At 36.2% G+C, this 22,753-nt stretch overlaps 1 protein-coding gene across 1 annotated transcript in view; it reads right to left on the bottom strand.

Moving 5' to 3' along the window:
• Positions 1-22,753, bottom strand: part of LOC113227960 (protein FAM49A) — a 62,204-nt gene that overhangs the window by 25,431 nt on the left and 14,020 nt on the right. Inside the window, exon 2 of the mRNA XM_026461075.1 lies at positions 14,353-14,484. Within this exon, the coding sequence (XP_026316860.1) occupies positions 14,353-14,484 (132 nt within the window). The remainder of the gene's footprint in view (positions 1-14,352; positions 14,485-22,753) is intronic.

Here is a 22,753-nt window from a genome sequence, read left to right on the forward strand (position 1 = left end):
ATAACGAGGACGGTCTCGGGGGAGCTGGAAGCTCATTAACGACTACGATACCTAGTTTTATAATATTATATAATAATTTATACTACTATTAATATACATCTTTAATTTCTAAGTTAGGTACATTTGTATTAGAAGCATACATCATTAGTAGCAGTAGAGCTCCTTGTTTGTTCAGGGAAGTACTATCACTCTACCTATTTCTGCTGCCAAGCAGTAATGTGAGCATTACTGCATTACGGTTTTGAAGGGTAAGGGTGAAAGTACGGGCACTCGGGACTTATCGACTTTATGATTCAGAGTGACGGGCGCAGTGGCAGTGCCTATCAGATCTTTACGATTTAAGGCTTTCAATGCACTACAACTATTACGTATAGCCATGTCGCTTACTACGTATAGCCAACGACTTGTTCATCTCGTCAATTGATATCATAAAAAAACGTAGCTAGCAGTGAAGGAGAACATAACTGGATTGTGTAGTGAGAAGAATAAGAGGGCTTGTATAAAAATATTGATGATTGTAAGTGAAGCGAAAACGCAGTATTAGTATAAATTTTTTATTTTGCGTTTATTGCTGGCGTCGAGCTCTACGAGCTTACTGAAAACCAGCGCTGTGGTATGTTACTGCAGTACATGCTGAGTTAAGTCCCGTGTTGGCATGACTTATACTTTTATTTTAATTATATGTCAAATAATTATTTGTATGTAAACTGGTTTTTGTGTGGTTTTTTGTTGTTGTATTATGCCACTAAAAGTATGTCTATGTCTATGAGAGGTTTGTCAGGATTGCGCAAAATGGCATTCGATAGTCTTTGCCTACCCAATGGTAATATTTTATGAGTGTATATGATCTGTACTTAGTTACAGAAATTCTCAAATGAACTATACGTGTTTGTTTCCATTAATTGCAAATATTAGTCGTGTTTGCGGCCTGTGTATACACATTCCGGCACATTTAATGCAACAAAAAGTGAGAATATAAAATAGTAACGTGAAAGTGATAATATAAAATTGTAATATTAATAAAAAAGTTAGACACATTATATATTACATTAACGTCTTTTAACTTCGCCTTAATAAAAGCCTTACTCGATCTTTATTGAGAAAAATCAAAACTAAACAAAATGCTTTTTGTTCTACATTTAAGTGATGAAGTAGAAGTGTTTGAAAATTGAATAACTTTTTCAATTCGGTTTACGTAATTTAGAAGAACACAAAATCAACCTCGAAACACGTAAAATAAAAAAAATAAAAAATGACAGTCGATTCATTTTTCATTTTCAATTAAAAAAAAGTAAAACAAAACGTCAGACTTTTGACAAAACACAGCATTATTTTGGGAATTACTAGTGTACCGCAAATTGTGTCGGGGCGTGTAATTTAATTTTCTTTTCGCTAATGACACTAGCCGGATGTATTATATTGTAATAAACAGCACAATAGCCAAGAAACTAGTGACAATCATTCACATAAAACAAAAACAATAGATTCCCGTCATTACAGAGTGACAATGCCACCATCGACCGTCACTATTAATTGAGGATCATCAATGTCACAAATTGTGGTTGATGATGAAAATGTGGACTTTAATAGAAATGATGACACAACCTATGACGACGTTGTTGTCCAGTTTCGCTTCAGCTATAAGCAAAATATTTGTTAGCTCAGGGACTCAGATATATATCCCCTAAAACAAGATGCAAGCAAATCTAGTGATATCTATTATAGAGGGAATTTATTGCCTACATTGGAACACAATATTTTGTAAAGAATCATAACGGCACACGTCTATGCTTATCACACTTCACATCGTAGTTATCACTTGTGTTTTTAAAAGGAGTAACATAATTGAATATCATGGTGGAAAAACATCCTGATATTCAATAATACAAATATTCAAAATACTAATATTCAAAAATATAAATTACAAGTTAATAGCGACATCTCTAGCCAGGGCTGGTAGCTGTAAAGGTATTAAACTGGGTGACGAAATACTTTCATACATTTCTCATAGATGGCGCTACGGCTAAAAAGTTGTTGAATCAAATGCAGAAGATCCGACAAAACAAGCACATAAAGAAATTCGTGAGGTCCGCTGGTTCGTTCCGTGGCTTAGTTGGCATAGCGTCTGGCACGGTTTACAAGACGTCTCGGTTCGAATCCGGCCGGATCGAAGCATTTTTTTTTAAGTGTTCGATCTTTGTATTAATAATTATAACAAAACTAGAGGAGTAAGTTCTCAATTCGACGAATTTGTGTATGTTACGTGATTACTCCGACATTTCGTTTTTTTTATAAAAAAAATTGCAAATATTTTAAATCAAAGTATTAATACCAAGTGACGGGACGAACAAGTCTTGCGCCTGGTGGTAAGCGACACGTCTATCCAGCGCCCGTCACCCTACATAAGTTGACAAGTCCCATGTGCCTGTAATTATACCATCACTTTACCCTTCTAAACCGGAACGCAGTAATTCTCACATTACTGCTTAGCGGCAGAAATAGGTAAGGTGGCAATACTTCCCTGGACGAATTCTTTCACAAGGAGCTCTACTGCTACTAAACTTAGTTATCTTAAAGAGTCGTTCTTGTATTACAACTATGAAAATATAGTTTGATATTCATAATAAACAAACTGTGAAACATTTAGCATAATTATAATCATTAGCTCAATTAAATTAATTACGACACTTTAGCTCTGAGTTAATTAAATTATATTTGAGAAAATTATAGCGTTCAACACGATTGTTAATTGAATTTATTACACGATTAAAGTAATACGGTAATCTCATATAGGGTAACAGACTTGGTACGACTTGGTTGCTGTACGCCTTAGACTAAATAGAAAATTAACAGAATCACACGTCTGCACGTCTGTCAGTTTATTGCAATATTTTATGGCAATGACCATTCTCTTATTGCATTGCAATGCCACCAAGGTTAAGTTTTTGTAATGTAGCTACTACTTTCACAAATGTTACGTACCTATTTCAGTCTTAGTTCCATATTTCACGTTTCTAGAATGTCCATGCGACAGTGAATCAAAGGATAAGGGCATTAATAAAGGCATTCATGGCCTCATAATAGTGTATCAAACGATTGTCCATCTTATACGTTGGACTTAAAGCGCAAAGTGCCCAAATTTCATGACTCAGACTGTAAGGTCATACTTGCTTTTTATCAGTTCAACGAACGTCGATCGCCTTTTCAGGTGGGTTGGGCCGATGACTAATCTAACCTTGGTTTTGCGATTGGATGAACTTTCATATTGAGCGTTACGGTTTTAGAGTAAACTAACTAAAATGTTTAGGTACAATGAACGCTGTAGTGTAAATAAATAAGCACAGAAACGGTATGCTACTGGCTTCTGTGTATCCCCAAAAACTTTGGGGCGATTCAAGGTTAGAATGAATAGGATTTCTTTTATATGCGTACCCATCGTGAATCACATCGTTGCTCAACATCGGTTAAAATTATGGCCAAGCGTGTATCTATTGTACATTTGAACTTTAACATAGGCACACACACAGACAGACACAGCCAGAGTAAATCTGACCCAGACAAGCCGGATATACCAGGGAGCGCAATTTTAGGGAGTGACACGCCCGAGATAGTGGATGGGAATATAAACCAGCCGCGACCAGTGGCTAGATTCCTATGCGTGACTGAAAGTAGGTATTAAGGTAGTTTTAGAAGCAGTAGAGTTCCTTGTGAAAGAGTTCGTCCAGGGAAGTACTGCCACCTTACCTATTTCTGCCACCAAGCAGTAATGTGACTATCACTACGTTCCGGTTTTGAAGGGTAGGGGATGCTGGTGAAATTACAGGCACATAGGATTTGTCAACTAATGTCTCAAGGTGACAGGCGCAGTGGTAGTGCCCCTCTCATGTTTGCGATTTGAACCACTGAGTGGCACTGCGACTGTTGGGTTTGTAGTATCTGAACTCGAGCTACGGACAGGCCTGTAGCTTACTATCAGGCACACGAGTTGCTCGTGCCGACAATTGATATTATTAAAACAAAAGTTAGTTCTTTAGTTAGGTTGTGTTGGGCTTCGCGCTGCCTTAGTGGGCTATCTTTTTTGTGTCCTGGAAATCGAGAGAGGTTCAGTGTTGGTTTCCGGGAGTCAATATATTGTTCTGTTGCTTGCCTAAATTTATCCTTGTCTTCGGTAATTCTAAGTCGTCTTCATTACAAAATTTATTGTAGGGTTTGTGCCGCAGTTCCTACGCGGGCTCAATACCGATTAGGAACTTCACACGCATCATTAAATTGTTTTGCAGATGTATGCAGGTTCCTCACGATGTGTTCCGTGGCTCATGGTAAATTTCAAAATAAATTTCGCACACAATTTCCGAAAAATTCGGAGGTACAAGCCCGGATTCGAACCCATGAATCTCTCCTTGAGAGATAGGTGAAACCATTAGGCTACCACGGCTTCTCCAAATGCGTATTGGTAGGCATCTATTCATGAATAATGGTAGGCACATTTAATAAATAAGAGTTATTATAGTCCAAAGGAGTATTTTGAAAAACAACTATATCAACCTACTGCAAAAAAGGCATTGTGATGTCATATATTTTTTGAAATTTATTATATTTTCTTTTTAAGAATTTGGTTATACATTCTCAATACGACACTTTATTATATTTCTACGTGTGATGCCCTAACATGTTCATGTTGATACTTTAATCATAAGTTCACTGTAGTAACTCATGAGAGCTTTAAATACTTTCGCTTTAACTCTGTCTTTAAAACTATTCACAGGATATTTTTTCGTTCATAATCAATCCACTATTCGTCCCACTGTTGACCACGGGTCCCCTTTAAGGCTCTTCTTAGATTTAGATTTTAAACCGCCACGTGTTGGCCCAATGGGAACACATGCATATAACAAATCAATCTTATACATCGCAGGACTATATTACCAACAAGATAAACAACAATTTTTGTTCCACGACTTTAATAATTAATTCATCACATTTTACTTTAATACAAATAAATCCCCTAGTTCGTCACCCTTAGAGGTAGAAAAAAGGTAAAAATTTTAATGGGACCACATCTGAGGTACCCTCTTGCCAACAAAAAATCGGTTCAAAACATACATAATAAAAAAAACCCACAGTCGAATTGAGAACCTCCTCTTTTTTGAAGTCGATTAAAAATGAATTCAAACAACAAAATGCTACCGCAACGCAGTGCCATGTATTTGTATCAAAAAAACCGTCAAACTAAATCGTTTTACCAAAGAGTTTTCCTCTTATACTTAGTTTTCTCACAGTATGTATAATTATCGGATAATTACCCTGGTTTACTGGCATAAAATTTAGCAATTGTGTACAATATACAAGTATGTTAGACTGTTGTGGATCGACACAAAGGTTCAGGTCAAAAGGACTCCAATTGACTTGAGCTATATCCAATTACTGTACAAGGTGCTTCTAAAAATAGAGCACACGCAGAAAACTTCATTTATACCTTACACAAAGATGCCATAACGATTGAACGGATTTGTAAGAAAATTTCTGTAGGGCTATTTCTAACGAGTACACTGAAAAATCAACGTGATTGAAAATGATGTTGTTTAAGATACTACCACAGCTAGAATTCAAATTTTGCCCGTATTACTACGGCTGATTTTGCTAGAGTCGATGGGCAGGGACACTGGGTTTATTTCAGAATTTACTTTTTTACAAACGAAATTAAAGCCATTTGAAAAATGTGTATCGTATAGTTTACGTGTTTTATTTAGTTCAGTTGATATAACAAAAATCATTGGTATATGTAAAGGACCTACTGAATACAGCGGTTTTCTTGTAAAATTTCGGGGTAAGTTTGTGTATTTTTTTTCTATCGTGAAAACTTTTAGGAATCGTGTTTTCTCACGTATATAATAATCAGTGTATGTCCTCATTTTTTTATATTTGCTATATATTTTTTTCAAAGAGATTGATTCAACGTTTTCACTATAGCCATTTGAGGTTGTATAGACTCCTAAGGTGATCCATATAACTTGTTTCCTCGTAATATGTTATGAGCCTTCCTAGCACAATGATTGCAGTAAGAGTTTTAATGATTGCAGAAACCATTTTATGTAACGAATTTAATTCTGTTGGGTTATCGTCATCGTTGTCATTGATTCCATGATGTATCTTTGGTAGATTAACTTGTGAATGTTGTTTCGTGTACTCTTCACCTGTAATACGCGAAGGAAGTAGAACGCCTAGAGCGTTTAGTTCATATTTGTTTATGAGACTTTAAATGACAAAAAGAATTAATGTTTTTTACACGACAGGAGACTTAGGCTGCTACCAGACGGACTGCTAGCGCGAAGTCGATACAACTGCATGCAGTCGGTTCCGACACTGGCTTGCAGTTATCACCGACCGCCTAGTTCAGGAGCTCGGTGATTTCGAAATGGAAGCACCACAGATGTTACTTGTATTCAGCAATATTTATGATTACAAAAGCTGATTTTACTTTTTATAAAAAAAAACATAAGTATCGAAATACACCATTTAAATCGTCAACAAACTCGCGTCTATGACAAAAAAAATGCAAACAAAGTTGTCATTCCAAAATAAAAAGATTTGTGCAAATGTGAAATAAGTAAGTCCGCCGAGAAAAGTTTAAGCAATCGTGTATTTGTTTTATCATTATGTTGATGATACCCTGAAGCAATAGTAATGTTTATATTTATTTATGTTATCCAAAAAAATCATATCATAAAATACCAATATCATAATTAAAACCACCGCTGCACGCAGTTGAAATTTAGTCGAAATCTCGATTGCTTGCATCGGTTGCAGTCGATGTGAACGATAGTCTTAGAATCAAAAGCAAGAATTGACATTAACTGCAGACATGCAGTCCATCTGTTAGCCTGCCTTAGGTAGAATAGTTAATAACGTGTCTTGTTTACATAACAAGTTGGTGCTGAGAATGCAGCTAACAATAGCTCATTGTTGGTCTATTGGCTCTAGAATATTGTGCCATTGTCAATGTCTTACATCTTTAAGTGTGAAATCATCTTAACTTTAGGGAAAGGTATCTATTAGCAAATATATTGAATAAAACGTGATTCCTATCGGCTTGCCATATTACGTTACGGTCTTATAGTATGGGATAATAGTACAGATCGAAACAGAGCTTTTGTAGCACAAAAGAAATTCATTAGAGCAATTTGTGGAATTTCCCCGGATGAAACATGCAGACTCTTGTTTCAGAGCGTTGGTCTGTTGCCACTACCATCATTTTATATATATATATATATATTATATATATATATATATATATATATATATATATGTATTATATATATATATTATATATATAATACATATATATATACACACATACACGAAATTTGTATCTTTGTACGAAAACACACACATTTGTTTAAGAAAGCCTGTGATGTGAATACTAGACTCAGCAGAAACTCGAATAGACTTGTACTTGACACTATTCCTATGACTGCTAAATACAGTAAAAGTTGTTTAAAAATGTGTGTTGACATACATAATAAAATACTTCACTTGCTATTGATCTCCTAAAGGAAAATGTTAACGTTTGTGGCAGTTTATTTAATTTTCGTCTTGTTAATCCACAGGACATCATACAAAGATACAAATTTCGTGTAATAATTATAATATCCCATAATTAATTCAAACTCGTTAAAATTAGCAGAGGGGGGCCTGTATACACATAACACGACAAACTGATCCAATTCCACATATGAAATCTCAATAGTTCGTTCAGTAGAAAGATCTGTGATATCCTTAAGCTCTTTAAATTTTAAGTTACGTTTAATAATAATCAGGGATTCGCCTCTACTTAAGCTCTTTCTTATGAACGAACTGACTATTACATAATTTTCTATGTTGTTAATTGCTTCGTAGTCTTTCAGCCAGCGTTCTGTAATACAAAACACGTCAACGGAAATATCGTGCAAAAAAAAGACTCATTTCTAATGTTTTGCCAGAAAAGCCTTGAATATTTTGATGTACTACATGGAAAAGATTAGACTTTTCTGTTGTCGTGTTTTTTAGTTTTAATTATGGTTAGTAAAAAGTATACTGTTGCTACTTAAAGTAGGAGCATTGTCGTGAGACTGTGTTATATTTTCTATAACAGCGACCTTAATATTAAAAGATAGCAAACTAGCTATATGTCTCAGGTACCTTATGGGTAAAAGTAAATTATCCTCAAAAAGTTTGAAGTTCCTTACGAACTTATTAATGTCAAAACAAACTATAACGTCACTATGATTAAAATAAGACATTCTATTTTTTTTTAATAGCAGGATTATACGTTTTGACTATTTCGAAATTGGCGATGATTTGCGGTAGATCTTGTGTAAAACTAAAGAATTTTATTAAAATACAAGTTCTTTTATATTTTAATTATAGTAATGGAACTTTTAATAAAAAGAAATCAATAAATATTAGACTACATCACATACGTTGGTTTGATCCCAAAGTAGGTAATTAAAGAGACTGTGTTATGGAAATCGGAAACAACGACGGTCCCACAAACTCCCAGAACCGAGACAATACAGAAAAGTTAGTTTTTCTGCATTGGAGGTTGAGCGGCCGGGGATCGAACCAGGGACCTCAGAGATGGCGACACCATGAAAACCGGCGTGCAAGCCACTCGACCACTGCGGTCATCGTTTTAAGTATTAAAAAAATCTTACATTGCAGTTTTTGTTCCGTACTTCCTATATCGGCTTACCTGTCGGAAATATGCACTATCCACCATCTATAAATATTATAAAGATTTATTTTTCATTATACAACAACTATACACAAAACATGTAACTACCCAAACAAACTTGAATGAGTTGTGCCATAGAATTTAGAAGTATAAAGATTATGATCAGAATGTCGTGTCAAAAGGTTTTGAGCCAAGTAATCAAAAATTACCCTGTCGTAAGGGGTTTTTATTACCTGTCACGCAGATTTTGAAACGGCATGTGAGGTTAGGTGGTAAAACCAATTAACTGCATTTTTTCGTAAAAAGAGTTAGAAACACAAATCAGCTACGTCTATTATTCTTTGTCTCCTGCTGTAAAAAGTTATTTATGATAATAGTTGTAGTTTGTCTTTTTTGAAGATGGACTAAAATGACAGTTCATTGTGCTAAAGTGTTGTCCGCTTGCAAGCAGCTAGTGATTGCAGTCGATAAATATTCTATCGACTATCGATTGAATGTTGGTCACGCTTATGCAATAAAAAGCGGAACTTTGAATCATCAACGGCCCATTATCCATCCAACTGCACGCAATTAATAATCATTAGAACGTCGTGACATCCAGAATCCAGACATTTTTGGTAAAATTTTACCGTCATTCACAATCCATCGATAAAACTGTCGACAACAACTACATGACTATTTAAAATTTAAAAGTAAAAGTGCATAAGTAGTAAAAGAGCATATCAAGCTTGACATTTTGTACTTTGGACCGTTCTTATCGTAAGCGGCATACAGTTGGATTAAGTCTTAACTGTTAAGCTTGGCGTGCTCTTGACCCTGTACAAACTACTGTTAAATTTAAACAATTTTTCAAGCTTTTAAAAGCCACAGTGCGGGCAGGCAACTCTCTGTCGCGATGTCTTGTGTGGCAATAAAAATGTTTATGAAATATTGGTTACATGCTTGCTTAAGTCAACTAGACGGAATAAAGGATCTTGTACCTATACCATTATGGACTAATGTTAGACATTGCTTTGTCCAAAGAATGGTCTACCGGTATACAACCGTAATTATGAAGGCAGGTTGGAGATCGTAGTCAATTAATATAGCTACGAGAAAGATCCTGTTGCCTATCTCTTGGTTTTGATACTCGTGTGTTCTTAGTGACATGTGAAGACATGTGTTGTTGTGTCAACATGGTAAGTGCTGTTACGTGCATAGTAATTTCAATTTCCAATTGGTAAATGCAAGCGTGTGCGCGTCACTGCGTCTGTTTGTAATCATAGCCGTGTGAATCAATCATTCAATATAAACAACGGTCGGATGCTGACAGGGGAAATACAACATTTTTGACGTCACTAGGGACCATATCGAACTGCATTGGGGTTATTTATGAGCGAGAGGAAGTTTTAAATATTTTCATTTAAAATTGTCATGCTAGAGGTTATAGTTAGTGTCATCGATTGAAGTTCTGGAGTCAAGGTTCTTAAATTATCTTGTAACACACAGCTCGTCAAAGACGAGTCTCCGGAAAAGAGGAACATGCTATTTATTAAATCGTTCGTGGCGTGTGTCGGTAATCGTAATAAAGAGAGAAAACCTCCTTCCCATCTCCTGTAGGGCTAACACGATAAGGCGCGACTTGTGCAAGAGAGACATAAAGCGCGAGATCTCTATTTGAGAACAGCAGTTTCTCGCGTTTTATGTCACTCTGGCGCTAGTCGCGCCCTATCGTGGTAGCCCTACTGGCTCTATTTCTTTGTCGCTTTACACCCACAGAAACAGGTAAAATTAAAATAAAACTTGGCACATTCCAATGAAAGCAAAATGTTATAATGACTTAGAGCTGATGTGATGATAGAAATGGCGTTTGCTATTTAAATTTTGTTGAGTAGTGTGTACTAAACAGCTACTTTGTGTTTGGGCTCATATTATTCGTTTTGACGAGGACTTCCATATTATGCGTTTCAGTCATCGTTGAGGAGACCACAGTGACGAACATAGCGAAGGCGGAACTACCTTTTGAGGTCGGATTTTTTTAAAATAATAAACGAGTTATAAATATTTGTCGTTAATCAAAATATGTCCGTAAATGTTGTTTTATTTCATGAATATTAATAAAAATATAACCAACACACACACATAATTGCTTGTTATCCATAAATATAGCAGCTATTACTAACAATGGCTCAAAAATTCTTGTGTGCATAATATATTGTGCAGTATTTTCGCTTTTCCTTAAAATTACTAGAATTTACTTGAGCGGTATTGTTTGCTACGCGATGAATTTATATACCTATTACACAATTGTAGCTAACAATTACGTATTTAAGTTTCATAGGTTTTATATAACTGGGTATGAGACTGTGGATGATCTACTCTGTCGTCCACTAACTACTCGTAAAAACCGCCTAAGTAACCAGTTATCAACTATCCGGTTTGAATAGTAAAAAATACAGCTCAAAATTCTCTTTTTGAAAGAAGAAAGTTAGCTAACCTGTCCGACATATCGAAAAATACACTAATGGTGCATACAATACCATTAAACAATTACAATATTCTACAATTGTGTAATAATTATGAATCTATAATTATAAAATGTGGAATTACATCTATTTGCAAATTATTATTGAAATCTGTTAACAGAAAGTGTCCAATAATCCAATCCATTAAATCGGATTCATCCCCTAATTTGCCATCCTTAGAGGTGAAATATTTTCTTCAAATTTCAATGGGACCACTATTGAAGGGGGTACTTCAATAAAAAACAAAGAATCATCGAAATCCGTTCACAAATGTCGGAGTAATCACGTAACATACACTAAAAAAACAGGGTTATGTTTTTATATCTTAAAAAATGATTTTGTCACATAGCCGAGTTTTAGTTAACGGACGGCAGTATTAAGTAGTTATTATTCGAATCAATTCATATTTCTCGAAAAAACCTTAATAAAATAACTAAAAGTCTTATTTTACTAAGGTTTATTAGAGATTTTCCAAGAGTCGACTTTTAAATGGACTTGGTAGTGTAATACTGTAGGTGCTGAACCATAATCCGGAAACGAATGGCTTGAATTCTCGTTTTATAGCGAGATTATAGCGAGAACTTCGAGAAACAATGATCCAGTCGGGTATCATCCAGCTCTTGTTTCTAAAGAAACGTGGAACAATAGATTCAGCGGTACTTTGTTAATGAAGGAAACTGTTTGAGGTAAATGAATTTTCATTATTATATTACTCTGGGTCCCGACTAACAAGATGAACGATTTAAGTTTGATAGGCGAAGATAGATTTCGTCAAATCAAATCATTTCAGTGAAGTGTGAGTGTGTGAGCTAAGATCAAATAAGCTGAGTGAAGAAATAGATGTCTCACAGATGGCGCTACGGTAAAGAAGTCGTTAAAAACCAGATTTGCAACAAGCACATACAAAAATTCCTAAGGTTCGCTACTTCGCTACTTCTAAAGCTCGTTCCGTGGCTTTGTTGGCATAGCGTCTGGCACGGTGAAATTGCGAGCACATGGGACTTGTCAATTAATGTGACCTTGTAATGGTCCAATCTTGACGTGCTCTTGACTGCTTCAAAATGTGAAAACTAACTTAATAAACGGAGTGGAGTCAACCGTGACCATGAGACCTGTAAAGGGCCCGAAACGTCGGTTTGTTTGAAAAAACAAATACACCCGATTTAAATCCGGAAAAATAGTTTCATTTCCTAAACGGAGTGGACCTTATCATATAAAACAGAGCAATAAAACACTACAACGTACTTAACTATCTCGCGAACTCATTTTATCAACTTCCTGAAAGTACTCTCGAAGGACAGCGTTAATGGATGCTTTTAAAAAGTCAAGTTAGCTTTCTACTACAGCTGGTTTTCATACAGGCAGACGAGATCTGTTGTTAGTTGTTATTGTTTGTTAGGTTAACACGTTGGTATTAAACATAATGGTACTTTGTGATTGTTGAATTATTCGAAGTCCAAACAAATTTGAACTATTCCATTTTATTCAAGGAATTTATTTTATTCTCCAACTTATCAGTAAGGGCGCCTTCAAATTAGATTCTTGTAGCAGAGCTACAGAGGTGCTGTCGACGCATACAATATTTATAAGCGCAGTTGCTGCGAAATTAGCCCCCTTTACACAGTCATTTTATCGCGCGTGATCAGGAACGTACAGGATTGAGCGCGGGAATGCCGCACGCGTAGTCGTGCGCGATTACCTGTTACAATGTTTTTTAAGCTAACGTTCTTTCGCGCGCGATTGATCGTCTTTCTTATAACGGAAGGAGCGTCTGTGTAAAGGCTAATAGCGCAGGATAGACTGCGTTAAACTGGCGCGTGTTGAAGTGCGCGACTGATGAGCGCAAATCGGGCGGTCATTCCCTTTTCCTTTCAACGAATTTACACGCGCGCTCAATCGCGCACGATTGCTGTATCCCGTGTGATGTGTCTGTGTAAACCCTGCTATTGTCGTGTCACCCGCGCGCCACTGTTGCAGTGACTATTAGTGAATTAAAAATTACTGATGCGCTACTGCCGCGCCACAGTCGCACTACTGCAGCGCTTCACACTAATTGGAAGGCGCATTAAGTATTGAACGGTCATTGTTTTGCATCGCACCATTTTATTGTACCGAATAACATGAGTTCATGAGAAGAGTACTCGGTTAAAATAAAGCATTACAGTTATAGATACAGTAAAGTAAAACCAACAATATATTTAAAATAATCAAAAGAGATTTATTACCAGAAATTGTAGACAAGTGTAATAATTTAGTAATTTAAAAAGAAAGTATACATTATTAATATTTGACATTTAACAAAGGCAACTTATGATGTAGGAACACAAGACTTTCTGCGCGTTCAGGTAATAGTTTGTTCATTTTTTCTTCATACATATTACCCGCTTCGGAAAATAACCGCTCGCTATACACAGTGCTTGCAGGTGCACATAAAAACACTCGTGCTAACTGTACCAGTTTTGGATATCTTGTTTTATTTTATGCCCTGCCCACCATTGGAAAGGACTCTGCTCTCGCCACAATAAACTTTCATTAACTAATGTTAATTAATTAACTAGGTCTAATTCTACAGCAATGGGACTTTTAAATCATCGCGTTCCGGTTGTAATGAACCGAGTAACTCGGTCGAGTACTCGGCTCGGCAAATATTAAACCGAGTAATATTCGGTACTCGGTTACTCGGTAAAACTTGTACTCGGCGCATCTCTAATTAAGAGCTTACAATACATTTTTTTTATATGTCTTGGCAAAATTCGTGTTCGGCAGCTGAACGCTGTCGTCAGATTTCTGTCAGTTACCTTTTGCACTTGGTGCAGAACGAACGCACTCAATCTATTTGGAAGTATACAGAGTAGCTAATAATCTTTATTTAGTTTATTTTTTAACTGCTTAGTATATTAATAAGCAGCAAATATTATTATAAAAGGGGAAATAGTTTTGCATCTATGTAGAGACATAGTTAAAATGGAAATCAAAATAACGTTAAACTATTTTCTATTACCAGTACATACTCTAAAAGCATATTATCAAATTTGGTGAATTTCCGCCCTATATCTCTCATCATCCCATCATGGGTTAGTTAGTTATAAAGGGGCGCGAAAGAATGTGACATAGGAACTGTAAATAAAATCTTACCTTATATTCATCAAACTTGAGTACAAACTCGAGTATTTCAGCAAACTGTTTGACGAGGGCCTGCTGCTGCTCCAAGTGCTGCGTCGGTGTCATTGATCCGCCCACAAGTGAGCCCAGCAGTCGGGGTACCACCTGCAACAAAGTGACAGCTTCGCATGAAATATCATCAGATAGTATGTCCCTTTGTTAGTTGTATTTACTGTACTATAACCAATGTTATAATAGTTGAAATAATTTTAAGAGTTAATCTCATACTAGACTACGCCTTCGTTCAAATAAGAATAAAGGTATATGCGTATTACTTTTTATATACGGATTAGTCGGGCCGCAATACAATGGTGTATGTCATTGATACATTATGAAATGTAAAAAATTTATTATTGCCCTGGGCATGATTATTCCCCATCTATAAAAAATGTTTTTACTTTTGGAAAATTTTGCATGAAATTTGATCGAGAATTGAAAATAAAACTGTATAAAATTGCGTACAATTGTCTTTCCAAACAAACCAACGTTTTGGACTCTATACAGGTCCCGTGGTCACTTGTGTTTATGTAGCTGTGTATATTAGCTTAGTGCAGCAAGCGAACATCTAGCCACAGGTGAAGATTGAAAATCAGCAATGTTGAGTCCTAACGATTTTGTCCACATCACTCAATAGTTTTTTAAGTATTGTGTTTCTTATGTTTTGTGGAGAAATAAATGTCGCTTTACTTATTTTTATTTATGTCAGTCAGTTGTGACGTTGAGACCTGTAAAGAGCCTGAAACGTTGGTATGTTTAGAAATAATTTTAGTACAGAGTACTAAAAAATAGACCTCAAAAGTCATTCATCACCTAGTTTGTCACCCTTAGAGGTGGAATTTTTTCTTCAAATTTAAATGGGACCACTTCTGAGGCCCCACTTTCCAACAAAAAAGAATCATCAAAATTGTTCGCAATCCAAATCGCAAACGGTTCACAAATTTTTTAATAAGCTGGAGTTACCGTGTAACATACATAAAAAAAAGTCGAATTGAGAAACTCCTCCTTTTTGTGTAGTTGGTAAAAAAGCAATAGTCGCGATTTTAGATCCTTAAAAAACAGTTTCATTTACTTACTTAATTAGGAGCTTGTGTAATTTTGAACTTGATTATTACATGGAAAACTGATTCACCACGACCGATATTAGTTTGTGGATTATATTCTCTGAATGCTATTGAGTTTAGTATGGGGTTAGTTAATATAAAAATAGGATCTAATTTGTTTATAGAAAATACTGAACGCTTTTTTGTTTTCCTTCAATGATGCATTTAATGTAAATTACTATTAGAGCGGTTACACACGGTGACTTTGGCAACAGTGCAAACGCGATGCAGTTGCTAATCGTCTACCTTTACACACGCTCGCTATTTAAGTAGCGATGCAAGTGCGTGACTGCATCGATACAAACGCGCGATTCCATCGCTGCTCTTGGGATTTATAGGCGATTACATTCGCGCGTTTATATCGATGCAATCGCTTATAAATCGCAAGTGTAGCGATGCAAACGCGCGTTTCAGAAACGCGCATTTGCATCGCTGCTAAAACTCGCCGTGAACTTATCACTCTTTGACTCAATTCACAGTGCTGCGGAATGGAATGGAAGCGAATTTTTGTGGTCATAATGAACTTTATGTCAATTGTGTAATTTACAAACTAGATACGAGGCAAGAATTGGAATCGAAGATGGGGAATCCTCGCAGCTACCGTATTGTATCTAGTTTGGACGTACGCTACACAATTGACAAAAAAAATTGAAATTAATTATGCTATATACAATTTCGTTGCAAAAAACGCTTCCCTTCCGTTCCGCAGTAATGTAAATTGAGCTTTATTTGTGACATAAAGCATAATTAGGTGTCTTTGTTTATTGTGTGACAGGTTTATGGCGATATCTCTGAATATTTTTTTTTAGCTTTACATTCAAGTTTTTAGTCCATTTTCTTAACTTCTGAACAAAGAAAGGTGAATAATTAAAAGTCGGGTTACGTACGACGAAGCTTATCACAAGATGCGAAGTAAAGAGGCAGATAACGACCTCTCATTTTGTTTATCTTCAGCATAACTCCTTCTAAAATTAAGCTTTCCCGTGAGAGGATTATTATTATTAAGTTAGAAGGAAAATTAAGTGTGACCGGCAGCTGTTTTCCTAAAACTACAATTTGTGCTTTCAGCTTATTAATTGGTCTATGATCTCTTAAGAGTCTCGACTGCACACAAGTCTTTGCACTATTGGAACAGCAGTCGTGCGTAACGTGATCAGACAATGTCAGGAAGTGGTAATTCGGCCGATTACCGAGTACATCGGCCAATTGTAATGTAAGCAATTATTGCTGTTCCTGTTTCCCATCAGACCACCTTCACCCAAATACACAACAAGTTATGTTTAGCTTCATCGTGACTTACTTGGATTTGTTGTGGCTACTGCTACCGGCGGCTTATGTAAATTCTCGGAATTTACGTAGCTATTAATCTTACCTAGGTTACGTCGCATTTCTTACTTTAAACTGTATTTAACTTTTTAACGTTGTTACTTAAGTCGAAAAAAAAACCAAGGTAAATTCAAATTTTATTAATCATACAGCCAAATTCAATATGCCTATAGCAGGCAGATCTGAGGTAATAAGTAAACATATTATGTACAATACATGTAAAAAATCCACACATAATGTTTTGATTTATTTATACCTGGAAGTGTTACTAAATTAGATCATTTTTGTAAGCTTTTATATATTTATCTAGTATTTCTCATTGTAAGCGAATATTTATATTCTGTTTTGAGAAATAAATGTCTTATGCCAGAATAGTAATAACTTGCCAGACAACCACAAACAATTACCTTGTCTCAAACTAGGGAATCCCTGTAATGGGTACAAGGGCAACAGTATTCAGTCAGGGCGCTACCCAGGACACCCAGACCAGAACCAATTTAGAAAAGTTAATTTTTTTAAATATCCTATCGAGAAATTCCAGGACCTTCTCGTCCAGATTTCACACAAATTGCACACTGTTGGGCCATGGAAGTACGTAAAAGGCATGTCAGCTACAAGCACGGAGGAATAAAAAACAATGTAAGTAAGTGCATTCAAGGCTCGATTACTGTCAGAACCGCTGTCGCCAACACTCACACGATCATATTATGTTAACTATGAAATCATGTCAAATAAAAAGTCGACTATATAACACTGCGGTATAAAGTTTACTTTCATTTCTTGTAATAACAAATCCATTATGATAAACAGAAAATGGAAAATATATTAAAATAAAATAGGACTTAAAAATGTTATGAAACATAAAACTATTCATAATATTACAGGTGCGACTATCATCTTTGCACTCCAAAGGCATTGCTCCACGATTTTGGAGGTATTACGTGAAATAATTGAATTGAAGTATGTGGAACTCCACATACTGTTGGCACGCGTGTCCCGCCCTCTGAGCACGTCTACTGTATTAATAGTTTAGTGGGTACAGGTACAAATTTTTGCCCTTATTACAAGGCGTTTGTAGGTATAGTTAATGTTTTATAAAATTCATAATTTAAGAAGGTCGGATTTATCCAAACTTGTCACGGCTGTCAAGTCCACGTTCTAGCTGTCAAGTCCACGTTCTAGCTGGCGAAAGGGGAATTGGTAAAATATTAAAGTACGTTTCTTGTTCAAAGCAAACGCACGAGATAAGTAAATGTGTTTTCTAAATAGCTTATTAGTTCTTAGGAACTTGAATAAAAATTCGCTCGCATTAAGTCACGCGAATGCGACATTAATTTGAAATTTATTTTGATCGCGAGATGCTAAGTTCCATTTCCTTTTACATGCGTCATTCCCCGGTTAAAGCCCATGAATTTGTGATTCAGGTTGACTTTTATTAGCTGCACCATACCCGCGATTATATGATTATATAAATACTGAATTGCCTATTAGACAATCATTGATGGATGGTAATACTTTAGTTATGACTAAGTGGAGAGAAACAATGATTAAAAGCAGTACTTCTATGAGGAATAGCTTCCGTTACTGCTTTTATACCCTGTGCTCACGTTTTAATTGTAATGATTCAGAACCCAGAGGTGAATCACGTGCTGCGATCGCAATATTTTTTTCCACGTACTGTGTCATCCCGTGGTTGTTATCGGATAATTCTATTTGCGGCTCTGACACTTTTAACCTATTGAGAAATTCAAATAAACTAAAAAAAACAAAATTGGTCACTGTCGGAGTTCAATGGAAAATGGCTCGGGATTAATCAGGATAATTCTGCGATTCGGTGTTGTTCGTAACACTATAAATGGGTGTATTTTCATGGTAACGTAAATTTAGTACAATATCTTCCTGGCATTAGTGACTCACGTATTACATTTTGATTATTCAGATGACTCATAAGCAAATTGTTTCAAAGTATAAAAAAAGCGTTTTGGCAATCTTTAATATTAATAATTTATGTAAGGCAATGCTTTAACATTATTTCATTTGTATTGCATAATCTCATATGTGTGTATTTAATTTACTGTTAGTTTATTCAAATCAATAAATATTTTAAATCGTTTATATTCTATAACGTATTTCAATGGTAGAGTGATATTATTATAGTCATTGTTATGTTACTGGTGACTCAACAAAAAGTGTTGTGATCATACTCAGAAGTTTTTTGGGACACGTCAGGAGTCAGGACACGTCAACTGACGCGTCCAAAAAAAAAAAAAAGATAAACAGCCATTAAGATGTTCAGTACAATACATTATGTAACTATACTCTAGCCAAATTTCGACGTAGAAAAAAATGTCAAAAAAAACAAGACTTTTAGGGTTTTCAGACGCTCAGACCTCAGATTGTTTTACGTGTACCACAATTCCAATATTTTTCCCCGAAATTCGATTAGGCTATTCATAATACTAATCTTAAAGTCATGTCCATGATGAATTTTGTTTAATAGAAGTTTCAAATAAATAGTAAGTAGGTGATTTCAAACAAAACAAAAATTACCAGTAATTAATTATTTATACAATTGTGTCATCCCTAACGATTTTACTATTTGAAGGGAGATATTGCAAACATTTCTAGTTCGAGTAATTCAAGTTCCGAATCTAAAAATAATGCTGTGGATGAGATATGTAGGAAATTAAGATAAAATAAAACTTTGTTTTCTTTTCATGTATCATTAGCTACTATCTAGCAGTAAGTATTTAGAATCGGCATAAGATACACGTACCAAATTAGTATAAATAAGTAGCTCAAGAAAATATACCACAGTTATAATCCGTTCATACACATTAATACACAGTCATTTACCAACCCACGACTCGTCTATCATTCTCCACTAAACTACCATGGCGAAGTGGTGACCGCCAACACCCTTTCACCTGCGCCATGGTACATAGGAAAAAAAGAGCTCCTTGTGAAAGAGTTCGTCCAGAGAAGTATTGCCACCTTACCTATTTCTGCCGCCAATCAGTCATATTACTGTGTTCCGGTTTTGAAGGTTAAGGGTGCTGGAGAAATTACAAGCACATGGGACTTGTCAACTTAGGTCTCAAGTTGACGGGCGCAGTGGCGATGCCCCTCAGATCTTTGCGATTTAAACCTCTCAGAGTGGCACTGGAACTGACATGGCGTACAGGCGTATAGCTTACTATCAGGCGTACGACTTCTTCGACCCGTCACTTGATATTATAAAAAGAATCTCCCGATTATGGAAAGATGAAGGCGGGATCAAATAGTGCATTTTAATCGTGTATTAAAAAGTAGGTATTTTGAGTATGACTAGATGAGTCATACCTAGTTTATTTCTATTGAAACTTGATTTTAGTTGTGTTTATTGTGGCGACCTCGGTGGCCTAAGGCTCTATTGTCCCATTATTAAGGTACAAATTTGTATTATGCAAATATGGAGTAAAGCGTCGACGCTTACTTGAGCGCAGTGAGGTGTCAGACGCCGATCACACTGTGATCCGGGCGCACTAATGCGAGCGTCATCGCGCGTCGCCAGGCGTTGTAGTTGAAAAGCAGGACGCGACGCGACGCTTCGACTCTGCGCCAGTGTGAGTTGAGCCCAACGGTTTAAAAAAAATGGATCAGATTTTTGAAAAACTAATGTTCCACTAAATTAAATTTTTAACTTTTTTATGGCACTGCAACTGTTATGGACAGGCGTGTAGCTTAACATAAGGCGCACGACATGTTCGTCCCGTCACTTGATGTTTAAAAAAAAACTTTATAACAATTGGCCAGGTAAGTAATACTTCTACGTAATCCAATTACCTACTTGTCTATATAAATTCTAGGTATGCGAGCAGGCCGAGGGCAGAACTAGCTTAACACCATTGACAACAAATTTTCTTTTCCTATGCCATCGTTGGTTTTCTAGCAATGTTTTGTTATTAAACATTCTATGTCGTATTTGGCTAGAGTTATAGTAATTTCTCGTCCTGTTTTTCAACTACAACGTATTAGTGCGCCCGGATCACTATGTGGCCTCACTGCGCTCAAGTAACGCGCGGCGAGACGCGTCGACGCGCGAAGCCCCTCGACTGCAACGATATTTGCATAACACAAATTTGTACCTTAATAATGGGAAAATAGAGATGAATATGCTACAGGCGAAAAACATGACGCGTCGCGACGCTTCGTCTCTGCCCCAGTGTGAGTTGAGCCTAAAGAATAGTCCGTGTGTTTATGAGCGATTAACGATATTCTAGAATCACCATAACTTCTTAACCATTCATCATTACTTATAACAAATGCCTTCTGGCATGCATAATTTAGTATGAAACTTACGCTCAATTTCGTCTTAGCAAAATAATTTACGCGCCTTATGGCGTGGTATAGCAGGCCATCCGTAAAATAAACTGTAAGCGCTTTAAGTGGTATCTAATGTATAAATTAACTGTATAAACCGCGCAATAAAAAGCAAACAGTAATAATTAAGAGCGTGCGATCAGTGGTCGTTTATTGAATTAGCACTAGTTAAGTGGTTGCCGTCCAGTTGCGAGATTTGAGCAATAAAACTCGTATGTGGCCAGATGTATGATCGGTTCGTGGGCGAGTATAAGATGCACCTCTGGGGATCTTTAGGTTATTTATAAACTTTTTATATTTCCATATACACTTGATTGAACTTCATGTTATATGTCTTTACTTAGAGCGATCCATCCGAAAGCGTTCACTCCAAGCTATAAGGGGTCCATGTCAGCGAAAAAATAGGGGGTGCATGAGACTATAATGGGGGTCCACGAGAGAGGAAGTGCCCAAAATTTTGGGGTTCTATAAATGGAATACTTAAAATTACACAGACTTAGAAGTGGGCGTTTAAACGAAAAGCACGTAAAAAACTTTGCTTTATAAAATAACCACATAAGCACGCAATTCAATTTAAGCGTAAGCGTTAACAACGTGCTTATATTTCAAGTCCCGCCATCTATGTTTCCTAAACAAATTAATTCGTGAATGTGAATAATAATTTTATACTTAGAATAAACTTAGCTACACTTATCTTAAAACGCTTAGTGGTCTACTACTATAATGCTTGCCATCATGGTGAAAGAATTTTGCCAATCGGCGTAAGGTATTCGCAGATTGTTGTTCAAGGTGCGATAAGCGTATTACAGTAGGGCTAGCAGGATAGTGCGCGACTAGCGCGAGAGCGAGATACTGTTGTTGTCGTATAGACATCTCGCGCATTATGCCGCTCTCGCCCAAGTCGCGCTTGTTCGTGCTAACCCTACAGGAAAGGCGTGGCATGTCGTGACTCTTTCGTGCACCATGCTTTCGTTTTATACATTTATAAGTACTTTCTTGTAATAGAAAATATAAATGTATACAACGTAATAACTTTTTTTTGTAAAGTTTCAAAGTAGTACTGTGTCAGCTGTCAAATACACATTTGAAGTTGATGAATATATAAAAAATTCAACATTAGAAAGGCAAGGAATCTACGCAAAACATAAAAAGTTGGCACGCTGTCTACCAGACAAAAAAGTTTGCGAACCTCTGGCTTAGATGATGGCACGCGGTTGCAAAGTTCTCTGTCTTTTTAATGAGAAACTCAAACAGCAGAAACGCTACTCGGTAGATAGGATCATCCTTTAACAATGTTAGCTATATTTCGATTTGAATACGAAATGCAATCCGTGCGATCATGATTAAGCCAGTCTGGTTTAGTTGAATGGGAGTCATCAATTCTTTTTGCTTTTGAACGGGTTCTTCTGATTAGATTATAGAAGGACCTCGTTTGTATAAAAGAAAGTTTATATAGTGAGACGAGTGCAATGTACTGCATGCACCATTAACTTCGATTGTAGGCAACACATCTTGCCGTGAAACGATCTGATAACTTTATGCTATGCTGTTTATATGGCAATGCTGAACTATTAAGTGTTTTGTAA

This window comes from Hyposmocoma kahamanoa, unplaced genomic scaffold (assembly GCF_003589595.1).
Source record: "Hyposmocoma kahamanoa isolate Upper Pololo Valley unplaced genomic scaffold, ASM358959v1 220, whole genome shotgun sequence".
NCBI classification, from domain to species: Eukaryota; Metazoa; Arthropoda; class Insecta; order Lepidoptera; family Cosmopterigidae; genus Hyposmocoma; species Hyposmocoma kahamanoa.